This window comes from Heterodontus francisci, chromosome 12 (assembly GCF_036365525.1).
Source record: "Heterodontus francisci isolate sHetFra1 chromosome 12, sHetFra1.hap1, whole genome shotgun sequence".
In the NCBI taxonomy this organism is placed as follows: Eukaryota; Metazoa; Chordata; class Chondrichthyes; order Heterodontiformes; family Heterodontidae; genus Heterodontus; species Heterodontus francisci.
The window spans coordinates 23053634-23078824 of NC_090382.1; the positions used below are offsets into that span (position 1 = coordinate 23053634).

The window sequence follows — 25191 nt, forward strand, 5'->3', positions numbered from 1 at the left end:
ACCCCCTGTAATCAATCAAAAAGGTTTCACCCCGTTCCCTCCACTCCTGCCCTGAAACCTTACCTCTTTCCCCACCCCCCCCCCCCCCCCCCACCAGTGTCCCGCATTGGATCTCCGGTTGGAGATCCGAAGATGCAGGAGTCCCAGCAACAGGCTGGAATATGGCAGCGGGACGGTTGATGGGAGCAAATCGGTAATTAATTCATTTATTAACATATTTAAATTCTGCTCCCGTTGCCGAGCGGCGAGGGGACCACCACCCAGGCCTTGCCACCACCGGTAATATGGGGCAGGGCCTTCCTGGCATTGAGGCCCGTGGCGAGCCTCTGCTGGAGTCATTTTCCAAGCCCCCCTGCCACGACCCCCAACGTTGGGTTCTGGTAAAATCCAGCCCAATGACTGAGCGTCCATTGCCCACTGGGGTAGAGAATTCCAACGGTTTACAATCCTCTGAATAAAGTGATTTCTCCTCATCTCGGTCCGAAGTGGCTTCCCCCTTATTTTGAAGTTGTGTCCCCTGATTCCAGACTCCTCAACTGGGGCAAGCATCTTGCCTGCATCTACCCTGTCTATCCCTTTAAGTATTTTATAGGTTTCAATTGGAATCACCTCTCATTCTTGGAAACTCTAGAGAATACAGGCCCAGTTTCCCCAATCTCTCTTCTTAGGACAGTTCCGCCATCCCGGGAACAAGTCTGGTGAACCTTCGTTGCACTCCCTCTATGGCAATAATATCCTTCCTAAGGTAAGGACACTAAAACTGCACATAGCACTCCAAGTACTGTCTAACCGAGGTTCTATACAATTGAAGCAAGGCTTCGCTCCTCCTGTATCAAATCCTCTTGCGCTAAAGGCTAACGATGCTTGCGATGAGGACACCCAGGTCCCTTTTTATATCGACATTTTCTAATCTCTTACCATTTCAGAAATACTCTGCACGTCTGTTCCTCCTACCAAAGTGGATAACCTCACATTTTTCCACATTATGTTCCATCTTCCATCTTCTTGCCCATTCACTGGGCTGAAATTTTATTAGTGCGTCGCAAATCGTGGCGGCACGCTTTGAAGTTGGTGGCCTTCAGGCGCAGATGCGCCATTGCCGAGCCCCCATGATATTTTGCGAGGGGGCTCATTTAAATGGAGGGGGCAGAGCGGCTGCTCCCAATGATGCAGCGGGAGCTGCTGTTCCATCCCCAGCAACAGCATCCGGCAACTTCGCGCAGGCACCGCTGCCATTTTTAAAGGGCTTCAAGCCTGTAGGAAAAAAATGAATTTTTAATGTTACATTTATGTGTATTCTCTTCATAAAAATAATTAAAAGATGAAGGCCGCTTCCCAATAACCCTCCCCACCCCACCCCACCCCACCCCCACCAATGTTTTTCTTATTGGCCTATATCTCAAATTTACTTTATTCCCAATCTGGACTATCTCCTCCAACCTCATCACATTTGCCCTTCAACCCCTTCCCACAATCCCCACAGCCAATAAAAAGTGTTTTTCCCGTTCCCCCCCCACCGCGATGAGAATTTCACTCCTCCCCCCTCCCCACCAGTGTCTCGCCTTGAATCCCCAAACGGGGATCGGAAGGCGCGGGACCTGTGGCCACCAGGCGGAATATCGGCGTGGGATGGCTGCCTGGTTCAGGTAAGTTAATTAACACTTTTTTGCATAAATTTTTATATGCAAATGAAGGCCCCGTCGCTTGGTGGCGGAGAGGCCTTCTCGGCCTTACAGGTTGTGGCGGGCCTATCCCGGAAGAATTTTCCAGGCCCCCCTCCCACAACCTCCGATGCTGGAGGCCTGATAAAATCCAGCCCACTAAGTCTGTCCAAATCCCCTTGAAGCCGCTTTGCATCTTCCTCACAACACACATTCCCACCTAGTTTTGTGTCATCCGCGAACTTGCCAAATCATTGATATATATTGTGAACAGCTGGGGCCCAAGTACTGATCCTTGCCGTTCCCCACTCGTCACAGCCTGCCAATGCGGGAATGACCCGTTTATTCCTACTCTGTTTTCTGCCTGTTAACCAATCCTTAATCCATGCCAGTATATTACCTCTTATCCCATGTGCTTTAATTTTGCTAACCAACCTCCTGTGAGGGACTTCATCAAATGCTTTCTGAAAATCCAGGTATACTGCATCCACCGACTCCCCTTTATCAATTCTGTTAGTAACATCCTCAAAAAACTTCAACAGGTTTGTCAAACATGATATTCCATTCATAAATCCATGTTGACTGTGCCCAATCAGATCATTATTATCCAAGTGTCCATTTATCACATCCTTTAGAATAGATTCTAGCATTTTCCCAACAACTGATGTCAGGCTCCCTCCCTTCTTAAATTATGGGGTGACATTTGCTACCTTTCAATCTGCAGAAACTGTTCCAGAATCTATAGAATTTTGGAAGATGATCACCAATGCATCCACTATCTCCATAGCTACCTCTTTCAACACTCTGGGATGTAGAATATCAGGTCCTGGAGACTTATCAACCTTCAGCCCCATTAATTTCTCCAATACAGCCTTCTTACTAATGCTAATTTCCTTCAATTCCTTATTCTCCCTCATCCCTTGGATCTCTAATTCTGGGAGATTTCTTGTATCTTTCTCAGTGAAGACGGACACAAAGTGATCATTTAACTTCTCTGCCATTTCTTTATTCCCCATTGTAAATTGTCCTGACTCTGCCTGTAATGGACCCACATTTGTCTTAGCCAAACATTTCCTTTTTACGTACCGAGAGAAGCTTTTACAGTCCATTTATATGTTTTTTGCTAGTTTACATTCATATTCTGTTCTCCCTTTCTTTATTAGTTTCTTCCTCCTTTGCTGTATTCTAAAATCCTCCAAATCTTCAGGTTTACTACTATTTCTGGCAACTTTATAGGCCTTTTCTTTTAATATTATACAATCCTTAACTTCCTTTGTTATCCACGGTTGACTGCCTTTACTTTTGGAGTTTTTGTGCCTTGAAGAAATGTATAGTTGCTGTAAACTATGTAATAATTCTTTAAAGACTATCCATTGCCTGTGTACTGTCATATCTTTTAATGTATTTTCCCAATCCACCTCAGCCAATTTTCCCCTCATACCTTCATAATTTCTTTTGTTCAAATTTAACACCCTGGCTTCATATTGAACTACCTCACTTTCAAACAATGTAAAATGCTATCATATTATGGTCACTCATCCCTAAAGGTTCTTTTACAACAAGATTATTAATTAACCCTTTCTCATTACATAATATTAGATCTGAAATAGACTGTTGTCTAGTCGGTTCCTCAACATACTGCTCTAGAAAACCATCCCTAACACACTCCAGAAACTCATCCTCCACAGCATTAGTGCTCATTAGGTTTACCCAGTTTATACGCAGATTGAAGTCACCCACGATTACTGTATTACTCATGCTACATGCTTCTCTAATCTCCTGATTAATACCATGCCCACACTACCACAACTGTTTGGTGGCCTATAAGCAACTCCTACCAATGTTTGCTGCCCCTTGCTGTTTCTTCGCTCCACCCAAAAAGATTCCACATTTTGCTCTTTTGATCTGAGATCCTCCCCTACTAATGTACTGATCTCATCCCTTATTATTAATGCAACACCACCTCCTTTTTCTTTTTGCCTGTCCTTCCTAAATGTCGAATATCCTTGAATATTCAGTTCCCAGACTTGGTGATCCTGTAGCCAAGTTTCTGTTATGGCAATTAGATCATACTCATTTACCTCTATTTGTGCCTTTAAATCATCTACCTTGTTGCGAATGCTGCATGCATTCAGGTAGAGTGAACTTAACCTTGTCTTCTTGACATTAGTTGATGCTCTCCTTTTGTTTTGCTTGCCTTCTCATGTCACTTGCTACTTTTCTACTTCCTAATACCAGCTTTACTTCCAATTTGAGCTACCCTTCAGGTTCCCATCCCCCTGACAAACCCTCCCCAACAGCACTAGCAAATCTCCCTGTGAGGATATTAGTTCCAGTCCTGTTAAGGTCCCATTTTGTAGAGGTCCCACCTGCCCCAGAACTGGTCCCAGTGCCTCAGAAATCTGATGCCCTCCCTCCTACACCAATTCTCCAGCCATGTGTTCAATCGATCAATCCTCCTATTCCTATGCTCACTGTCACGTGGCACTTGGATTAATCCTGAGTTACTGCTTTTTAATTTCTTTCCTAACTCCCTAAAATCTGCTTTCAGGACCTCATCCCTCTTCCTACCTATGTCATTGGTACCAATGTGGACCACGACCTCTGGCTGTTCACCCTCCCCCAGAAGGATGTCCTGCAGCCCCTCCGTGACATCCTTGACCCTGGCACCAGGGAAGCAACACACCATCCTGGAGTCATGTTCACTGCTGCAGAAACGCCTGTCTGATCCCCTGACTTTCGAATCCCCTATCACTATTGCTCTTCCACTCTTCTTCCTTCTCTCCTGTGCAGCTGAGCCACCTGTAGTGCCACGGACTTTGCTCCGGCTGCACTCCCCTGAGGAATCATTGCCCTCACCAGTATCCAAAATGTAAAACCGATTAGCAAGCAAGATAGACTCAGGGGTCTCCATCACTGCCTGCCTGGTTCTCTTAGACTGCCTGGTGGTCACCCATCCCCTCTCTGCCTGCATGCTCCTAACTTGCTGTGTGACCACCTCCCTAAATGTGCTATCCACATAGTCCTCCATCTCGTGGATGGACAACAGTGACTTCTGCCGCCGCTAGTGTTCTGAAACACAGATCTCAAGCTTCTGCAGCCAGTGACACTTCTTGCAGATGTGTTCGTCCAGGACACGTGGTGCATCTATAACTTCCCACATACCACAGGATGTACATTCCACTTGGCCAAGCTGACCTGCCATATCGCAACTTCAAAAACTATTTATTACAATTAGAATACGTGGAAAAACTCACCAGTTACTCACCAATCAGCTTTTTCCCCTGTACCAAAGTAAGAACCAGCTACTGGAGGCTGCAAAAAGGTAGAAAGGAGCAACTCCCTCACTCACCAAACTCCCACATTACACTCAGTGCAGAGAAAGCAGCCCTGAGGAAGCTCTGCTTTTATACTTTCTGAAAAACAACTGATTAAACCTTCTGACAATCAGTTTAAGCCAGTTCCTAAGTAACTGCAGCTGCTCCCAGAGAGCTTGTATACCCTTGTTTTAAGGCTGGAATAAAACTTAACTTCTCCTAACTTAAGGAGTAATTTTTAGTTAACTGCTAAACTGAAGAAAAATCTAGACTTCAGATAGAAATTAACCCTTAACCCTCATTCTCACTAGACCCATTTGAAAAGAGAGAGTCACCAGCTGGCAGTATTTTAAAGAGTCACCAGCTGGCCGTATTTTAAAGAGTCACCAGCAGGCTGTATTTTAAGGAGAGAGTCACCAGCAGGCTTTATTTTAAAGAGAGAGTCACCAGCAGGCTGTATTTTAAAGAGTCACCAGCAGGCTTTATTTTAAAGAGAGAGTCACCAGCAGGCTGTATTTTAAAGAGTCACCAGCAGGGTGCATTTTAAAGAAAGAGGCACCAGCAGGGTGTATTTTAAAGAGAGAGAGTCACCAGCAGGCTTTATTTTAAACAGGCAGAGTCACCAGCAGGCTATATTTCAAGACTGCATCTGCTGACAATGCAACCACTAGGTGGCGATGTGCTTGCACATGCGCAAATGCAGCCTGTTTCACTGAAACGTCAGTGTCTGCGACGTTCAGGCAGCTGGATTAAAGATGGCGCTGCTCAGTTTATCACAGAAAAACAACTTCAACCCAATAATCCCATCAAAGGTTACCAACGCCACCTCCATCCCACCCCCAACAGTCCCCTGCTCCCTCCTGCACATACGCCAGTTATATAGTACCTAGTCATCTTAATTCACCTAAAGTGAATTACTTTAGGAGCAGTGACTGTCGTTTCATAAGCAAATATGGCAGCAGACAATGGACATGTTTGATATTCGGAGAACCTTGTGCTGTTTAAAGTTTCAATAGAGGGACAGCACCTCTGACAGTGCTGCACACCGTCCGTAATTCAGTGAGGTTTCAGTGCCATCCCACTCCCCGGCCACTCACTCCCTCCCCCCCAATCCCACGCTCTGGCCGCTCACTCTCTCCTCGCCGCCACCCCCCCCAACCCCCACCCCTCTCCGCCATCCCGTTCTCCGGCCTCTTGCTTCTGGCTTACCCACCACCCCTCATCCCTCCAGGCGCTAGGTCTAGGCCGCGGGCTGCACTACTTCCCTCCTCTCGGCCATGCGCCCCGACACCCCTCATGGCCTGCCTTGTTTTTTCGGGCGCCTCGATGACGAATGTTGGAGGAGTGGCCCGGGCCTGGACCTAGTGTATGGAGGGATGGGAGTTGGGAGGAAAGCGAGAAGCAAGCGGCCAGAGAGTGGCGGGGGAAGCGGGAACGAGGAGTGAGTGGCCGAGGGGCTGGAGAGCGTTTCATGCGCATGCGTCAGTTAATCCAGGGAAGGCAAGTTGTAGACTGCGCATGTGCAGCATCTCAGAGCGCAGGAGATTGTTTACGCATGTGCGCGGTTTGGAGCATTCTCATGATGTCAGCGGGCTGTTTCGTTGTCAGGAGTTACTTTGATATTTGAAAGAGAGAGTCACCAGCAGGCTATATTTTAAAGAGAGAGTCACCAGCAGGCTCTACTTTAAGGAGAGAGAGAGAGTCACCAGCAGGCTGTATTTTAAAGAAAGAGTCACCAGCAGGCTGTATTTTAAAGAGAGAGTCACCAGCAGGCTCTACTTTAAGGAGAGAGAGAGAGTCACCAGCAGGCTGTATTTTAAAGAAAGAGTCACCAGCAGGCTGTATTTTAAAGAGAGAGTCACCAGCAGGCTCTACTTTAAGGAGAGAGAGAGAGTCACCAGCAGGCTGTATTTTAAAGAAAGAGTCACCAGCAGGCTGTATTTTAAAGAGAGAGTCACCAGCAGGCTCTACTTTAAGGAGAGAGAGAGAGTCACCAGCAGGCTGTATTTTAAAGAGAGAGTCACCAGCAGGCTCTACTTTAAGGAGAGAGAGAGAGTTACCAGCAGGCTGTATTTTAAAGAGAGAGTCACCAGCAGGCTCTACTTTAAGGAGAGAGAGAGAGTCACCAGCAGGCTGTATTTTAAGGAGAGAGAGTCACCAGCCGGCTGTATTTTAAGGAGAGAGAGTCACCAGCCGGCTGTATTTTAAGGAGAGAGAGTCACCAGCAGGCTGTACTTTAAGGAGAGAGAGTCACCAGCAGGCTGTATTTTAGAGTGAGTCACCAGCAGAGTGTATTTTAGGGGAGAGTGTCACCAGCAGGCTGTATTTTAAAGAGAGAGTCACCAGCAGGCTGTATTTTAAAGAGAGAGTCACCAGCAGGCTCTACTTTAAGGAGAGAGAGAGAGTCACCAGCAGGCTGTATTTTAAGGAGAGAGAGTCACCAGCCGGCTGTATTTTAAGGAGAGAGAGTCACCAGCAGGCTGTACTTTAAGGAGAGAGAGTCACCAGCAGGCTGTATTTTAGAGTGAGTCACCAGCAGAGTGTATTTTAGGGGAGAGTGTCACCAGCAGGCTGTATTTTAGAGAGAGTCACCAGCAGGCAGTATTTGAGGAGAGAGAGTCACCAGCAGGCAGTATTTTAGGGGAGAGTGTCACCAGCAGGCTGTATTTTAGAGAGAGTCACCAGCAGGCAGTATTTGAGGAGAGAGAGTCACCAGCAGGCAGTATTATAGTGAGAGAGTGTCACCAGCAGATTGTATTTTAGGAAAGAGCGAGTTACCAGCAGGCAGTATTTTAAGTAGAGAGAGTCACTAGCAGGCTGTATTTTAGGAGAGAGGGTCACCAGCAGGCTGTATTTTAGGAGAGAGTGGCACCAGCAGGCAGTATTTTAGGAGAGAGTGTCACCAGCAGGCTGTATTTTAGAGAGAGTCACCAGCAGGCAGTATTATAGTGAGAGTGTCACCAGCAGGTAGTATTTTAGGAGAGAGGGTCACCAGCAGGCTGTATTTTAGGAGAGAGGGTCACCAGCAGGCTGTATTTTAGGAGAGAGGGTCACCAGCCTGTTTAATTTTAAAGAGCCGATATTCAGAGTCAGCATTAATTTTAAAATGTCATAAATGTCTTGCAGATGTTTATTAAACTTGTAATTTGAATTTAAAAGAAAAAGGTCACAACATGCTTTGAAAGTGTATTGACCAAGTTAGCAGTAGATGGCATGTTGTCCATGTAGACTAAGGGGTAGGGGAGAAAAGCAAGGCGTTTGATCCCCTCAGAAAAATGTCAATAATGTAGTTCCTCGGGTAGGAGAGGAAAAATTAGGTTTACTTGCAAAATATTTCTTTTAAATTGTAACTGTGTGTTCTGCTGATAGGGTGATGGATCATCTATGTTCTGGCTGAACAGAGAGAATTCCTACTTTATGCGGGGATTAATAGATGATTGAGGATCACAGGGTCATTTATATGTGAGGACTGGCCCTTTCAGCACTCAGACTCTTTCTTAACCATGTGCCTGAGGTCTTTGACCTCTCTTGCATTGAACCAGAACACAAGGCTTAATCGGCACAGACACGCACAAAACACCTATGTGTTTGAAACTAAATTGGTGAGCATTTCTAAATAAACATGGGGTTGCGCAGCTTTAAATGCAATGCCTGGCATGGGCAGTTATATCCTATTCCGTCTCATTGAAGTTCACACCAATTTCATTGGGCCGTGTGCCACATCAGTAATTCCAACTGTCCTTGAACATCTCTAATTGTCCCGTATCCTGAACCCTCATTTGTTCCACTTGAAGCTGGCAGTCGTATAAGATGTGCAATGCATGCAGATGAAACTATCTCTGATTTAGCTCAACCCTAATGTGAAATGCAAATCTATCTCATAGGGACTGAAGAACAGAAGTAGGCCATTCAACAACCTAAACAAATGATGTGGTCTTTATCACATTGGTCTTTGCGGGAACTCGCTGTGTGCGGTTCGGCTGCTGCATTTCTACATTCCTACATTGCAACGGGGACTGCACTTCAAAAAAGGCATTTCATTGGTTGTAAAGGGCTTTTGGATGTGCTGAGGTTGTGAAAGCTGCTACAGAAATGCAAGTTTGTTCTTTTTACAACTGACCTGAGTGGCACTCAATGACACGAAGAGAGAGAAGAAAAGTCAGCTGTCCAGCAATTCCTGCCATATGAGTGAGCATGATGGGGTTTGAGCCAGCTGCTATACCCCTTCCACCACTGACCTGCTAATACTCACTTTCCAAACTTGCAAATCAAGAATTTTTTTTTTTAGAATTAGTACATTACAGCGCAGTACAGGCCCTTCGGCCCTCGATGTTGCGCCGACCTGTGAAACCATCTGACCTACACTATTCCATTTTCATCCATATGTCTATCCAATGACCACTTAAATGCCCTTAAAGTTGGCGAGTCTACTACTGTTGCAGGCAGGGCGTTCCACGCCCCTACTACTCTCTGAGTAAAGAAACTACCTCTGACATCTGTCCTCTATCTATCACCCCTCAACTTAAAGCTATGTCCCCTCGTGTTTGCCATCACCATCCGAGGAAAAAGACTCTCACTATCCACCCTATCTAACCCTCTGATTATCTTATATGTCTCTATTAAGTCACCTCTCCTCCTCCTTCTCTCCAACGAAAACAACCTCAAGTCCCTCAGCCTTTCCTCGTAAGACCTTCCCTCCATACCAGGCAACATCCTAGTAAATCTCCTCTGCACCCTTTCCATAGCTTCCACATCCTTCCTATAATGCGGTGACCAGAACTGCACGCAATACTCCAGGTGCGGTCTCACCAGAGTTTTGTACAGCTGCAGCATGACCTCGTGGCTCCGAAACTCGATCCCCCTACTAATAAAAGCTAACACACCATATGCCTTCTTAACAGCCCTATTAACCCGGGTAGCAACCTTCAGGGATTTATGCACCTGGACACCAAGATCTCTCTGTTCATCTATACTACCAAGAATCTTCCCATTAGCCCAGTACTCTGCATTCCTGTTACTCCTTCCAAAGTGAATCACCTCGCACTTTTCCGCATTAAACTCCATTTGCCATCTCTCAGCCCAGCTCTGCAGCCTATCTATGTCCCTCTGTACCCTACAACATCCTTCGGCACTATCCACAACTCCACCGACCTTAGTGTCATCCACAGATTTACTAACCCACCCTTCTACACCCTCATCCAGGTCATTTATAAAAATGACAAACAGCAGTGGCCCCAAAACAGACCCTTGCGGTACACCACTAGTAACTAAACTCCAGGATGAATATTTGCCATCAACCACCACCCTCTGTCTTCTTTCAGCTAGCCAATTTCTGATCCAAAGCTCTAAATCACCTTCAACCCCATACTTCCGTATTTTCTGCAATAGCCTACCGTGGGGAACCTTATCAAACGCCTTACTGAAATCCATATACACCACATCCACGGCTTTACCCTCATCCACCTGTTTGGTCACCTTCTCAAAAAACTCAATAAGGTTTGTGAGGCACGACGTACCCGTCACAAAACCGTGCTGACTATCGCTAATGAACTTATTCTTTTCAAGATGATTATAAATCCTGTCTCTTATAACATTTTCCAACATTTTACCCACAACTGAAGTAAGGCTCACAGGTCTATAATTACCAGGGCTGTCTCTACTCCCCTTCTTGAACAAGGGGACAACATTTGCTATCCTCCAGAATTCCGGCACTATTCCTGTCGACAATGACGACATAAAGATCAAGGACAAAGGCTCTGCAATCTCCTCCCTGGCTTCCCAGAGAATCCTAGGATAAATCCCATCTGGCCCAGGGGACTTATCTATTTTCACACTTTCCAAAATTGCTAACACCTCCTCCTTGTTAACCTCAATCCCATCTAGCCTAGTAGCCTGAATCTCAGTATTCTCCTCGACAACATTTTCTTTCTCTACTGTAAATACTGACGCAAAATATTCATTTAACACTTCCCCTACCTCCTCTGATTCCACACACAACTTCCCACTACTATCCTTGATTGGCCCTAATCTAACTCTAGTCATTCTTTTATTCCTGATATACCTATCGAAAGCCTTAGGGTTTTCCCTGATCCTATCCGCCAATTACTTCTCGTGTCCTCTCCTTGTTCTTCTTAGCTCTCCCTTTAGATCCTTCCTGGCTAGCTTGTAACTCTCAAGCGCCCTAACTGAGCCTTCACGTCTCATCCTAACATAAGCCGCCTTCTTCCTCTTGACAAGTGCTTCAACTTCTTTAGTAAACCACGGCTCCCTCGCTCGACAACTTCCTCCCTGCCTCACAGGTACATACTTATCAAGGACACGCAGTAGCTGCTCTTTGAATAAGCTCCACATTTCGATTGTTCCCATCCCCTGCAGTTTCCTTCCCCATCCTACGCATCCTAAAGCTTGCCTAATCGCATCATAATTTCCTTTCCCCCAGCTATAATTTTTGCCCTGCGGTATATACCTGTCCCTGCCCATCGCTAAGGTAAACCTAACCGAATTGTGATCACTATCACCAAAGTGCTCACCTACATCTAAATCTAACACCTGGCCGGGTTCATTACCCAGTACCAAATCCAATGTGGCATCGCCCCTGGTTGGCCTGTCTACATACTGTGTCAGAAAACCCTCCTGCACACACTGGACAAAAACTGACCTATCTAAAGTACTCGAACTATAGTATTTCCAGTCGATATTTGGAAAGTTAAAGTCCCCCTTAACAACTACCCTGTTACTCTCGCCCCTGTCGAGAATCATCTTTGCTATCCTTTCCTCGACATCTCTGGAACTATTTGGAGGTCTATAAAAGACTCCCAACAGGGTGACCTCACCTCTCCTGTTTCTAACCTCGGCCCATACTACCTCAGTAGACGAGTCCTCAAACGTCCTTTCTGTCGCTGTAATACTCTCCTTGATTAACAATGCCACACCCCCCCCTTTTTTACCATCTTCTCTGTTCTTACTGAAACATCTAAATCCCGGAACCTGCATCATCCAATCCTGCCCCTGCTCTACCCATGTCTCCGAAATGGCCACTACATCGAGATCCCAGGTACCAACCCATGCTGCAAGCTCACCCACCTTATTCCGGATGCTCCTGGCGTTGAAGTAGACACACTTTAAACCAGGTTCTTGCTTGCCAGTGCCCTCTTGCGTCCTTGTAACCTTATCCCTGACCTCACTACTCTCAACATCCTGTACTCTGTCACTACATTTTAGGTTCCCATTCCCCTGCTGAATTAGTTTAAACCCCCCCAAAGAGCACTAGCAAATCTCCCCCCCAGGATATTGGTACCCCTCTGGTTCAGGTGAAGACCATCCTGTTTGTAGAGGTCCCACCTACCCCAGAAAGAGCCCCAATTATCCAGGAAACCAAAACCCTCCCTCCTGCACCATCCCTGCAGCCACGTGTTCAACTCCTCTCTCTCCCTATTCCTCGCTTCGCTATCACGTGGCACGGGCAACAACCCAGAGATTACAACTCTGTTTGTTCTCGCTCTAAGCTTCCACCCTAGCTCCCTGAATGGAAGAAGGGCCATTTGAGTGAGCTAATAAGTGACCGTGGAGCGCTACCTTCAACAACACTAACAACTTGTACTTATATAGTGCCGATAACATAAAATGTCCCAAGGCGCTTTGTGGGAGTGTTACAAAACAAATTTGACACTGAGCTGCATATGGCGATATTAGGGCAGATGATCAAAAACTTTCTCAAAGACGTCTGTTTTAAGGAGCATCTTCAAGGCGCTAGAGAGGTGGAGAGGTTTAGGGAGGGAATTCCAGACCTTAGGACCTCGGCAGCTAAAGGCACGGCCGCCAGTGGTGAAGCAATTAAAATGTGGATGCTCAAGAGGCCAGAATTGGAGATTTGTGGGGCTGATTGAGATTACAGAGATAGGGAGGGGCGAGGCCATGGAGGGAATTGAAAAGAAGGGTGGGATTTTAAAATCCAGACTTTGCCAGACTGGGAGCCAATATGTAAGCCAACGAGCATGTGGGTGTTGGTAGCAGAGTTTTGGATAAACTTAAATTTACACCAGGTGCAAAGTGAGAAAATTCCACCCAATTTTCATCTTTTTGCTCTCTTGAAGATACTTTGTTTTATTTGAGATACGGTTCCACAGATTCTCACAACCTCCGTTGTCTTATGTGAATGACACTTCTTCACAAAGTGTCAGTACAGTTGGCATGGGGAGGCCATGCGACCATGGGATCCTCACCTTATAGCAAAATACTGCAGATGCTGGAAATTTGAAATAAAAACAGAAAGTGCTGGAAATACTCAGCAGGTTAGGCAGCCTCTGTGGAGAAGAAGCAGAGTTAACGTTTCAAGTCTGTGACCTTTCACCAGTTCCTATCCTTAACCGACATCCACAATTGTATGCATCCAGCAAGGGGAATTCTGCACATCAATCTGGAGTCCACTTTCCATTCTCTGGCCTAGGAATGCTACAACCAAGACCCCAGAGAGATTTGCTCTGGTGTCTCTGAAAGTAGCTCTCCAGGTTTACTTTGTCCTGACAAAGTATCTTACTTCCATTTTCTTCTCCCTGTCCCACGGTGTTGTTTTCTAATTGATTTTTACCTGCTTGTTTTCTTCCTCTCCAGAACACTATGATTGAGCAGGTAGGTTTGGTTCTGAAACACTCTTCGTTACTGATAGTCTCTCAAATTGTAAAGCATCTCTCTAACTCTCGTTCGATCTCTTCCTCCACAGGTTGTTGTCTCCACAACGGTGAACGTAGATGGCCACGTGCTGGCCATATCCGACAACATGTTCGTGCACAACAACTCCAAACACGGTCGGAGGGCTCGAAGGCTCGATCCCTCTGAAGGTACGCCCTCTTATCTGGAACATGGTAGGCATATCATTTTCATTGGTTAATGTTATTCCCGCTCCACCACCCCGCACCACCACCTAACCTAATTTGTAAATGCTTGTGAAGTTCTGTATACCAGTATTCCAGCTGCTTCATTTCCAGGAGAACTTCTTGTTTTCTCAAATAATTAGTTGAGATGATACAGCATTTGCTGCTGCTGGAACAAATAGGCAGCATTTACGTAGTGCTACGTAGAATATACAGTACAGAAACAGGTCATTTGTCCCAACTGGTCTACAGCAATGCTTACGCTCCACATAAGCCTCCTCCCACCCTACTTCATCTCATCCTATCAACATATCCTTCTATTCCTTTCTAGCTTGTGTTTATCTAGCTTCCCCTTAAATGCATCTATACTATTTGCCTCAACTACTCCTTGTGGTATTGAGTTCCACATTCTCATCACACCACTCTCTGGGTAAAGAAGTTTCTCCTGCATTCCTTGTTGGATTTATTGGTAACTATCTTATATTTATGGCCCTAGTTTTGGTTTCCCCCACAGCTTCTCTATACTTACCCTATCAAACCTTTTCATAAGTCTTGTATCATGTCACCCACTAAGCCAGCGAAAAGACTGCCAATTTGTTCAATCTTTCCTGGTAGGTGTAACCTCTCAGTTCTAGTATCTTCCTTGTCAATATAAATTTTAATTAATTTATTACAAGTACACAGCAAATCAAGGACTGATGATTTGAAATGACTGCACGTTTGGTTATTAATAAGGCAAGCGATTTGCTATCGCTCAGATCTGTTTAGAAGCTGGCAGTGCCACTTCCTGTGGGACTTGTGCAGAATTGTCGCACTAACACTGCAAGTCACGTTACAGGAGTTAACTGTAAAATTGTCGGGATTGTTGAAAGATTTTTCCCCACTCCATGTCGCTTGCCCTCTTTATTAAACCTCCTGACTATTTTATACCCTTGGGCTGACTGTTAATGTTTCCCTTCACACACTGAGGTGCACATACAGCTAACACCACAGTAACAATGCAAAATCATCTTCATTATACTGAAGTCAAAATGCATAACTCATTCATTTCTAGGGTCTCAAGACAGTGAAACCCCTCACCTCACTTAGTCTTTGCTTCTTGATCTACCTTTTTACAACTTTGATGGTATTTCTCACCAGTTTTTCCAGTTTCCTCTTTCATCTGTATTCTCACCTGTCCGATCCTGGAATTACCTTGTTTCTGTGCTGACATTTCATTTTCAAGAAGTCAGGCACTGAGGCATTTTCTCCTCTCAAGTCTACCGTCACCAAGGCCATTTGTAACAGTTTAACTGCTGCACTGTGATTGGCTAACTCTACGCAGACCAGGACCTGAACCTGGGAGCTTCTTTACATTACACATTGGCATTATCAACTCAGCTGTCAAAGGAGCATGTGAGCCTTATTCTATAGTCAAGTGTCTAATCTACTGTAGATCCAATATAGACCTAACCAATGTAATCCCATATAATGTAGACTCAACCATCCAAGATAGAGACAAGCATCCAGTGTAATATCAAAAGAAACAATTTACATTTATATAGCACCTTTCCAGATCTCAGGACACACCAAAACACTTTCCAGCCAATTAAATACTTTTGTAATGTAGGGAAGTGTGGTGACTAGTTTATGTACAGCAAGGTCCCACAAACAGCTTGAGGTAAATGATGTTAGCTAGTGATGTTAGTTGAGCGATGAATATTGGCCAGGGCACTGGGGAAGGTCACCTCCTCTTCTTCGAAATAGTGTCCCAGGATAATTTACGGCCACCTCAGGTGGAAGACTGTGTCTTGGTTTAATGTTTCACCAGAAAGGTGGCACCTCTGATTGTGCAGCACTCCTTCAGTACTGCACTAAAGTGTCATCCTAAATTATGTGCTTAAATCTCTGGAGTGGGCCTTCAAATATCTGACTCAGAGGTGAGACTGCTACCCAATGAGCCACAATCAACACCCATAGGGCAACCAAATCCAATATACTATAGGATCACGTACCCAATATGCTATATGGTCATGCATAAAATATTCTATTCAATATACCATTAGGCCAAGCTTTTGTAAAAAGAATCAAACTGGATTCTTTGAATGTAATGCACAGAAGGTAGATTTAATTTAATCAACTACTTCATGTGTTACACTAAAGCATCACTAAAGTTAGAGGAGTGCTGGCATTACCTGCACTCTCAAGTTGAGTTGTGAGGAAAAATTATGTTCTAATTGGTTCAATTTCATATGTAAATTAAGTACAATTAGCATAATTTCTTCATAAGTTATCCATAATAGCGTAACGATTATACTCTCTTAAGTTTTATAAAGATTGTTCTTATGGATTTGCCATTATGGAGGAAAGTCTATTTTCTAATTAACTTAACTGGCATAAGCAAATGAGATTGAATTAGCATAATGCACTGATATGTTATCCCAATTAGCCAAACAATTATACCCTCCTCGAGTTAGAAATTTCATTTGACGAGCTATGCATGAAACTGTAACAAAGTTTGAAAGTGCTGACACAGGCCCTGATATCGATATCTGCCACATCTTTCGATGGTTTAGGTTGTTTGAGAGGGATAAGGTAAACCGGTTTGGGGAATTCACCTTCAGTGCTCTGCCTCACAGCTGCCGCTGATCTGAACTGCACCTGTCGTATCTATTGGGATTTTTGTGTGTTTCCCCAATTACAGCCTTCAGTCCATCTCTGAGTTGGCAGTGCAAATTCTGACTGTTTTGGAAATGCTTTGTGGTGTTTGTAATTCTGAATTGAAAATGTGGGTAAAATTATGCTTAGAGCTCTTCATTTTGGCTTTGTGTCTCTCCCGCTGTGTCCTACTCCGCACTATGCTATCCAATGACCTAGTATCAGAAGCACCACGTGACGTGTCTCCTGTTTTGATTCCTGTGCCAAGATTAGCTGGTCTTTACAGTTGTGGCACGACATATTGTTTTGGTGCTCCTGAGGGTCGGGGAGGTAAATCAGTCAGACTTCCTCTGCCCAACCTCTGCTGGGAACTGCATGCATTTGGCAGTGGGGCAATAGTAGGATGTGGTTAAACTGTGCTGCTTGTCACAGTCGAATAGCCTACAGTCATTCGCTGTCTAGCCTCACATGTGTGATATCTGTAGAAATGTACCCCTGGAGGATCAGCACCTTCAGAGCAGGAAGAGGTTCTTTCCACACTCCAAAAAGTCACTAAACATCTAGAATATTGCCACAGCTGGCTGACTGCTTCTGCAATAATTTCCATTGTTAAGCACAGGAATCCATTCTTTGTAACCTGCAATGCTGGATACCAGACTGCATCACTCCTGCATGACACTGGTGGGGTGAAATAGCTCTAAATGGGCAATAGTGAATTGGCAATCCCTTTTATTCCTGTGTGTTGGGTGGGGTGTAAATGCGTTGCCAGTTTGCTACTGCTGCTGCTGAAGTCAAATTTCAACGCCCAGAAATCATGTAAAATGTTCGTGGAGTGTGTGGTGTCTCAGGACTAACACTAAAACATCTTAAAGGGCCAAGAGCACCGAATGTCTAATACATGTTGGCATGTAGTCTGTATACGCAGAACAGTTCCTGTTTCTTTAAATAATCCTGATCTGTGTCCCCATTTATGGAATTGCTATAATTTCCTGGTTGGATTTTGCAAGCCCCATCTTCTGTTAATAAAAAATATCCCATCATTGTCTGGACCTATTGTGTTTATACTGGTATGTTTTCTTGGAGATATATTCACATACACACACAATTTCCTTTCTATTTTCCAAGTCCTTTTTCACTCTCCCATTTCCAAAGTGGATCATTGCTGTTTATCATTGTCACAGGATAACTGTCATGATATCATAGTCACATTCCTCCACAATGTCCCTTTTTTTTTGTTCTGTTTTTGCCTTATAAGCTAGTACTATCTTTGCAGCTACTTGCATCCCCTCCCCTCCTCGCCCCACTCTCCCTAATTTATACACTACTGTGCCCTGGAAATGACAAAATAATAAGTAGATTTGAAGCATGGATGTGAACCAGCTGAAATGATTCCCAATGTCTTCCTGAATGTATTGCATTGCCTTTAACCTTGAAGTTGTTAAAAGTTATATTTAGGCAGCAGCAGCAGATAGGAAAAATAAACCCAATGCCAGTTGTCAGGACAGGACAGTTTTAAACCAGGAAGCACACTGCCTGTTTTATAATGCCTCTGTGAAGTGCATTGGGACGTTTTATTATGCTAAAGTTGGTATATAAATACATGCTGTTGCTGAATGAGCAAACTGTTACAAAATCTCACCTCTCTTCTGACTCCTCCAATTCACAGTCAACAGAAAGCTTGCGTCGGTGCAGATTTACTTTGGTTGTGCTTAGGGCTGCCAACTCTGGTCATTTTTCTGGACATATCATCATATGACCTCATGCCTCTGCCTGCCCCGCTTCCCCCGCACTCCCGCTATTGGTCGCCGAACACGTCCAATCACTGCGCACTGCCTTCCCACGTCCAATCAAACAATGAATAGATTCTTTACTACCCGACTAGCTGATTTTTGACTGCGTATCATCCTCTTTTTCCAGCATAACAAATAAACAGAAGTGTTCAAAGAATCTTTTGGTAGACATTTTTTTTTCTTATTGTCCCTATGATTTTCTTCTATGTTAGTTAGAGATACAGCACTGAAACAGGCCCTTCGGCCCACCGAGTCTGTGCCGACCATCAACCACCCATTTATACTAATCCTACACTAATTCCATATTCCTACCACATCCCCACCTGACACTATATTTCCCTACCACCTACCTATACTAGGGACAAGTTATAATGGCCAATTTACCTATCAACCTGCAAGTCTTTGGCATGTGGGAGGAAACCGGAGCACCCGGAGGAAACCCACACAGACACAGGGAGAACTTGCAAACTCCACACAGGCAGTACCCAGAATTGAACCTGGGTTGCTGGAGCTGTGAGGCTGCTGTGCAAACCACTGTGCCACCACTGTTGTTTGCATCAATTTCCTGAAGATTAGTCTTTCATACCTGGAGACTCCAGGGCAGTCCTAGCGGGTTGGTAACACTGGTCGTGCATGTCTTGCCCCCCCCCAACAAACTGCGTGGAGTAGTTAGGCCTTAATTGATTCATATTTAAGTTAGCTGTGTTAGCTCGTCTCCAGTTGGAGGTCACCGCTTTCCCACATTACATTGGATTCAGCGTGATTACAGAGATGAAAAAACAAAGTGGAAAATCTGAAAGCAAAACCAGAGAAAGGCAGCGAGTGTGTCAGTGTCCGGAAAGAGGAAAAAAAAAGACGAGCTAATTTTTGAGTGCTAGAATAATCAACAACAACAGCAACTTATATTTATATAGCATCCTTAACATAGTAAAATGTCCCAAGGCACTTAATTTGATGGGTCCACAACTGAACCTTTAACTCATTTGAATTTGCAGCATTTTCAGTTTTTACTTGGGTCTGTTGTGAGATTGCAAAAGTTAGGAGAGCACCAACCATCCATGTCAGCTGTTTGTTAGTATTAAAATGTAACCGGTTTGCAGATGGTGGTAAAACCGAACTCTGCCTAAGCATGTAGAGAACCACACTCTCCCTTATCAGAGAGCAACACGGAACCAACATAGTGGCTGAGATTTTATGGGGAGAAGGCAGACAGTAATGGGGATGAATTGGGGGAGAGGGCAGCCGTAATATCCCATGAGATGGTGTCGGCTTCGGTCCCTGACATCATCACGACGGGACGCAATTTCATGAGCGGCGGACGGCAAGTCGTGCGGGGACTCTGCTCGTGTTTTGAAAATGAGCAATTAAAAGGTAATTTAGATGATTAAGGAGGCAATTGAAACTGGTTTTAGGGGCCCCTCTGAATTTTTTGAATAGTGCACAGGTGTTATAAGGGTCAGAGCCTCAGCAGCTTTTGTAGGCAGCAACAGAGGGGCAGCTGTTGGTATTGCTGCATTCGGGAGCCGTGCAGTGAGGTGTTTCACTTCCATTGCAAAGAAGGAGTAGGGCGATCATATATTTGGGGTTGAGGCCCCTTTGAGGAGTTATTCCTCCTGTCAGGAGGCTCACTGGAGAGGGGCTGAGAGGGGGTTGTGTTGGGTAGTGTTTCAGTACCCACTGGATGTGTGTCCCCATTATAGCGGCAGGGCCCAGGTTGCATGGGCATTGTGCAGGCTGATGGGGGTCCTTGGCTTGAGGCAGAAGGGGTCTGGTTGCTGGCTGAAGAAGGCGGTCTCTGGCTGAAAGGTTCTGGTTGCTGGCTGAAGAGGGTGGTCTCAGGCTGAAGGTGTCTGGTTGTTGGCTGAAGAGGGTGGTCTGTGGTCGCAATCTTCCTGTTGGCCACAGTTTGATATGGAGCTCAGGTGCTCGTGGCCCTTTTAAGGTGCCGTCAGCACTTTCTTCCTCATCAGCTGATGACATGGCTACCGTCAGCTGCCGTATAGGCGGCCACCCCGCCTGCCGGCTGTTTTCAGACTTGTGTTGTCTGAAGAGAAAGAGAGAGGGAGCAACACAGCCTTCCTGCTGCTGCACAGTCTTGAGTTACTGGTTTGACTCTTTGTTCAAGGAAACTCCCAGCTTTAACAGAGATGGACAGACATCTCTCAGTGTATTCGCTGGAACCTTCTAATGAGAGTCAAGGTTCAGAATTGGCTCCCCAGGCCCCAGGATGCTAATATTTACACTTCGAGGGGTTTGCTCTTTCAAAGTCAAGGTGTTAGGATTTCCTTGAATGCTGTGCTAATGAAGCAATCTTAGGTAATTCAATCACTTAGGGCAAGCCATTGTTCTGGGTCTGTGCTGCTCAGACCTCTGTCTCCAGCTGGAGCCTTGGAATGTGAAAAGGTGTTTCAGATGCAAATTGCGATGGCCATCTTGGCTGTCAGTTTTTAAAAAGTTAACTGCAGGATTTTTTTCCATTAAAAGTTTAATGCAAATTTCCAAGCAATTAATTAATATTCCTTATTTGGCATTTCGTTTTTCTTGACACAGCATTGAAAGAAATGGTTCTGGAGTTGACATTAAATTTTGCTGAATCATCCTCATTGCCACACTTTTGTTATGTTTATTACGGGTTGCTGGATATTTTTAAATATCTGATTTATCTCCGAGCAAAACCATATCATACTTGTATTAAATCACCAACTAGTTTATTTACAGCATTTTAAAATATCTCAGCACTTACTAGATTTCAGTACAATGTCTTCTCAGAACAGTCGCTGTTTATCAGAACATTCCAGTCCTGCTCTTTTAGTTTCACTTTCAAACTCTTAAGCTCCACCCATTGGGTTAATCAATCAAACATAGTGAACACTGATCAATGGACAGACTAATATAATCAAACCCAAATCAATCAAACACTACATCCATCATCCTTCTCCACTGCCTCTCCACTGTTGTCCAGCTGGGTGGGACTGCATTCATATGGTTCTATTCTTATCTATTCACTCATAGCCACGGAATCACTGGCAATACCCCTGGTGATCCCCAAGGATCTATCCTTGGCCCTTTCTATTTCTCATTTACATGCTGCCACTCGGTCACATGATCCAAAAGCTCAGCATCAGTTTCTATATGTATACTTATGGAGTCCAGCTCTACCTCACCACCACCTCTCTTGATTCCTCCACTGTCTCTAAATTGTCGGACTGCCTATCTGACATCCAATACTGGATGAGCAGAAATTTCCTCCACCTAAATATTGAGAAGACCAAAGCCATTGTCTTGAATCTCTACCACAAACTCCATAGCCTAGCTACCAACTCCATTCCTCTCCTTGGCAATTGTGTGAGGCTGAACCTAGACCATTCGCAACCTTGGTGTCATATTTGACGCCAAGGTGAGCATCTGACCATATATCCATGCCATCACTAAGACCACCTAGTTCTGCATATATAACATCACCCGACTCCGCCCCTGCCTCAGCTCATCTGCTGCTGAAACCCTCATCTACACCTTTGTTACTTCTAGACTTGATTATACAAATGCATTCCTGGCTGGCCTCCCACCTTCCATAAACTTGAGATCATCCAAAATTCTGCTGCCTGTATCCTAAATTGCGTCAAGTTCTGTTCACCTATCACCCCTGTGCTTGGTGACCTATGTTGGCTCCCAGTTAAGCAACACCTAAATTTAAAAAAAAAATCTTCCTTTTTTTCAGGTCCTCCCATGGTCTCATCCTTCCCTATCTCTGTGATCTCCTCCAGTTTTACAACCCTTCGAGATATCTGCACTCCCAATGCTAGCCTCTTGAGAATCTCCGATATTAATTGGTGGCCCTGTCTTCAGCTGCTGAGGCCCTAAGATCTGGAATTCCCTCCCAACCTCTTCCTTATTCTACCTCTTTCCTCGTTTAAGATACTCCTTAAAATCTACCTCTTTGGCCAAGGTCTTGGTTATCTGCCTTCTCTTTATGTGGCTCAGTGTCATATTTTGTCAATAACGCTCCCATGAAGCACCTTGGGATGTTTTACTACTTTAAAGGCACTATATAAATGCAAATTGCTGTTGTTGTTGTGCAGTATGGGCAATTGCATGGGGTGCGGTGGGGTGAAGGGGGTCACAAGCTAGCCAAAGATCCCAATTGGGTCCAGTGAAAGGACATCTATGCAATGGTAATAGCCGATCCCTGAACATCTTGTCGAGTGCTGTAAACGGGTCTTCTCATGTATGTGTGACACCGGCTTAAGTTGGTGGTGTGTGATATCATTGTCCAGTAGAAGGTAAGCGGTCCAAAACTGAACCTTTGCATGGAGTGTCCTGCATGGCAAACACCTCTCCCACTGATGTGAAGGAGCCAGTTGGGGCAGTCACTGCAAAGAGCCAGTGATTATTTTCCCTGTTTGTTGAGGCTATAATAATTTCAAGGATTTCCTGAACTGATTACACATTGCACTTTATCACAAAATAGGACTTAAATCATAGCCAAATAACTGTAGTAATAAACTGAGAGGCATGGACAATCAGTTTTGCCTGCTGCCCAGTTAGAAACTCTCAGTATTTATTACGAGTGAATGCCTGCCACCAAATTCATTCCTACTTAACTACGTATGTATATATATCACTTTTGAACAATTGGGGAAGCAATATTTCTTTGTCTTATAGATTTATTCATTAGTGAAGCCAATTAGTGTGATGTGTCGTTGCATTTCACTGCTGTCTGTAACCCACAATTAGGGAACTGATTTTCACCATTATTGCTCTGAAATACAATGTAATAATTATTTAAAGATTTGCTGGAAAATGCTGCAGAATAATTTAAACCTAATGTACAATTTTCTTTAAAGGCTCAATTGCTTGGCCTTAGATAAAAAAAATTCCACAACCTTCCTCTGCCCTGGATTCTCTGATGCTTTAGATAGTAAAAGCACTGCCCAGTATGGCATTGAAATTTACAGCCCAGACAGGACCCAATCAGAACTAAGTTAGCTGTTGCCAGCCAGACTAAAAAGGGCATCCGTGATTAATCTCAGTGCTTCTGGGCCAGAGAAGGGAAAAATCAGCCCTGAATCCCATTTCTGATCACTATCCCGTCACTCCTGCTGGAAAGGATGCATCATATGTTAATGTTGGGAAAAAGACAAGATCAGGTGAGCAGTGATGTCCTCTATTATTGAATGAGCTGCCCGACACTCCCTGTCTAGGCTTGCGCAGGATGACAGGTTTCTTGGGAAAGATACATGTTCCGAAAGAACAAGAATGAATTCCTTCGGGGAGCAGGAGACAAAAACTGGGTGACGCGGTGGGGGAGAAAGAAAAGAACTGCACTAGTAAAGAAGCAAGAACCTGCATTTGTATAGCACTTGTCATGTCCCAAATTTGCAGCCAGTGAAGTACTTTTGAAACATAGTTATTAATGTGAAATTGGCAAACATATGTACACAGTAATGTTGCACAGACAGCAGAGATAAATAGGCAGCCTCATGGAAATGAAATTTAATGCAGAGAAGTATGAAGTGGTGCATTTTTGTAGGAAATATGTGGGGAGGCAATATAAACAAAATGTTGCAATATCAAAAGGGGTTGTAGGAACTGAGCAACCTGGGAATGTACATGCACAAATCTTTGAAAGTGGCAGGACAAGTTGAGCAGGTTGTTGAAGAAGAATATGGGATCCTTGGCTATATAAACAGAGACTTCGGGCTGAAACTTATTGTGTGCTTCAGGACCCCGATGTCAGGCGAAAAGCAGGTCCCAAGCCCGCACTTGCTGGCAGTGGGACTGGTTTGGGGATTATACCATAGGCGGCCTCCCAATTGACCGCTTGCAGGCCCACTGCCCAATTAAGGATGACAGGTAGGCTGCTGATGATGTCGGCCCAATTAGGGCCGGCAGCTCTGAAGCCTTAGCAACGCCACCGGGAGAGGTGGGTGCTGCTGAGGCAGGTCAGAGATCTTGGGGTGCCTCAGGTGTTCATTTTAAAAAAAATTCAGGGGGCCAGGGAGAAAACCCTGCTGGTTTGTTGGGCCGTGTGGGCTGCCTTCCCTGCCCCTGGCTCCAGTGGCCCCCCAGGCTGCCACAGGGAGGTGGCCTCCATGAAGCTGATGGCACCCCCACACAGCAGGGGGCTGCCCCGACAACAGACAAAAGCCAGTGGCCCCACTTAATGGCCCTTAATTGAGGCCTTAATAATGCAAATCAGCTGCCGGCCTCTGTGGAGAGGGCAGTTGCTCCGCACCCCAGCCAGCCTCCTGCCTGCTGCTGGGAAACTTCCCTAGTCGTGGGACAGCATCAGGGAGCTGTCCTGACGCAGCTGTCTGCTATTTTACCAGCCCCTGTCTTTGTTCCCGCCACCTGGGAGCCGGTGAGGTTCAGCCCATAGAGTACAAAAACAAGAAATTTATACAAAACCTTTATAAATCGCTGGTTAGGCCCCAGCTGAAGTATTGTGTCCAATTCTGGGCACCACATTTTATGAAGGATGTCAAGACTTTGGAGAAGGCAGAGGAGATCTGTTGGAATGATACCGGGGATGCAGAACTTCAGGTATTTACAGAGACTAGAGAAGCTGGGATTGTTCTCCTTAGAGCAAAGAAGATTAAGGGGAGATTTAATAAAGGTGTTCAAAATCATGAAGGGTTTTGATAGAGTAAATAAGGAGAAAATTTCCAGTGGTAGAAGGATTGGTAACCTGAGGACACGGATTTAAATGTAATTGGTTTAAAAAAAGGCTGTGTTTGCTTACAATGCAACCACTAGGTGGTGCTATACTAGCACATGCGCAAATGCAACCTCTTCCACTGAAACGTCACTGCGATGTTCAGGCAGCTGCCATGACTAAAGATGGCACTTCTCAATTTATCACAGAAAAACACCTTCAACCCATGACAGCACACAATGGACATGTTTGATACTCGGA

The 25191-nt window shown here is 44.9% G+C and overlaps 1 protein-coding gene across 5 annotated transcripts in view; it reads left to right on the top strand.

The window, feature by feature from the left end:
• ebf1a (EBF transcription factor 1a) overlaps positions 1–25191 on the top strand; it is a 523139-nt gene that overhangs the window by 243096 nt on the left and 254852 nt on the right. For 4 of the 5 annotated variants that reach the window (XM_068043197.1, XM_068043199.1, XM_068043200.1 and 1 more), the window contains exon 8: positions 13698–13839. In XM_068043197.1, coding sequence (XP_067899298.1) covers positions 13698–13839 — 142 coding nt within the window. The remainder of the gene's footprint in view (positions 1–13697; positions 13840–25191) is intronic. The other variant, XM_068043198.1, reaches the window with a different exon arrangement.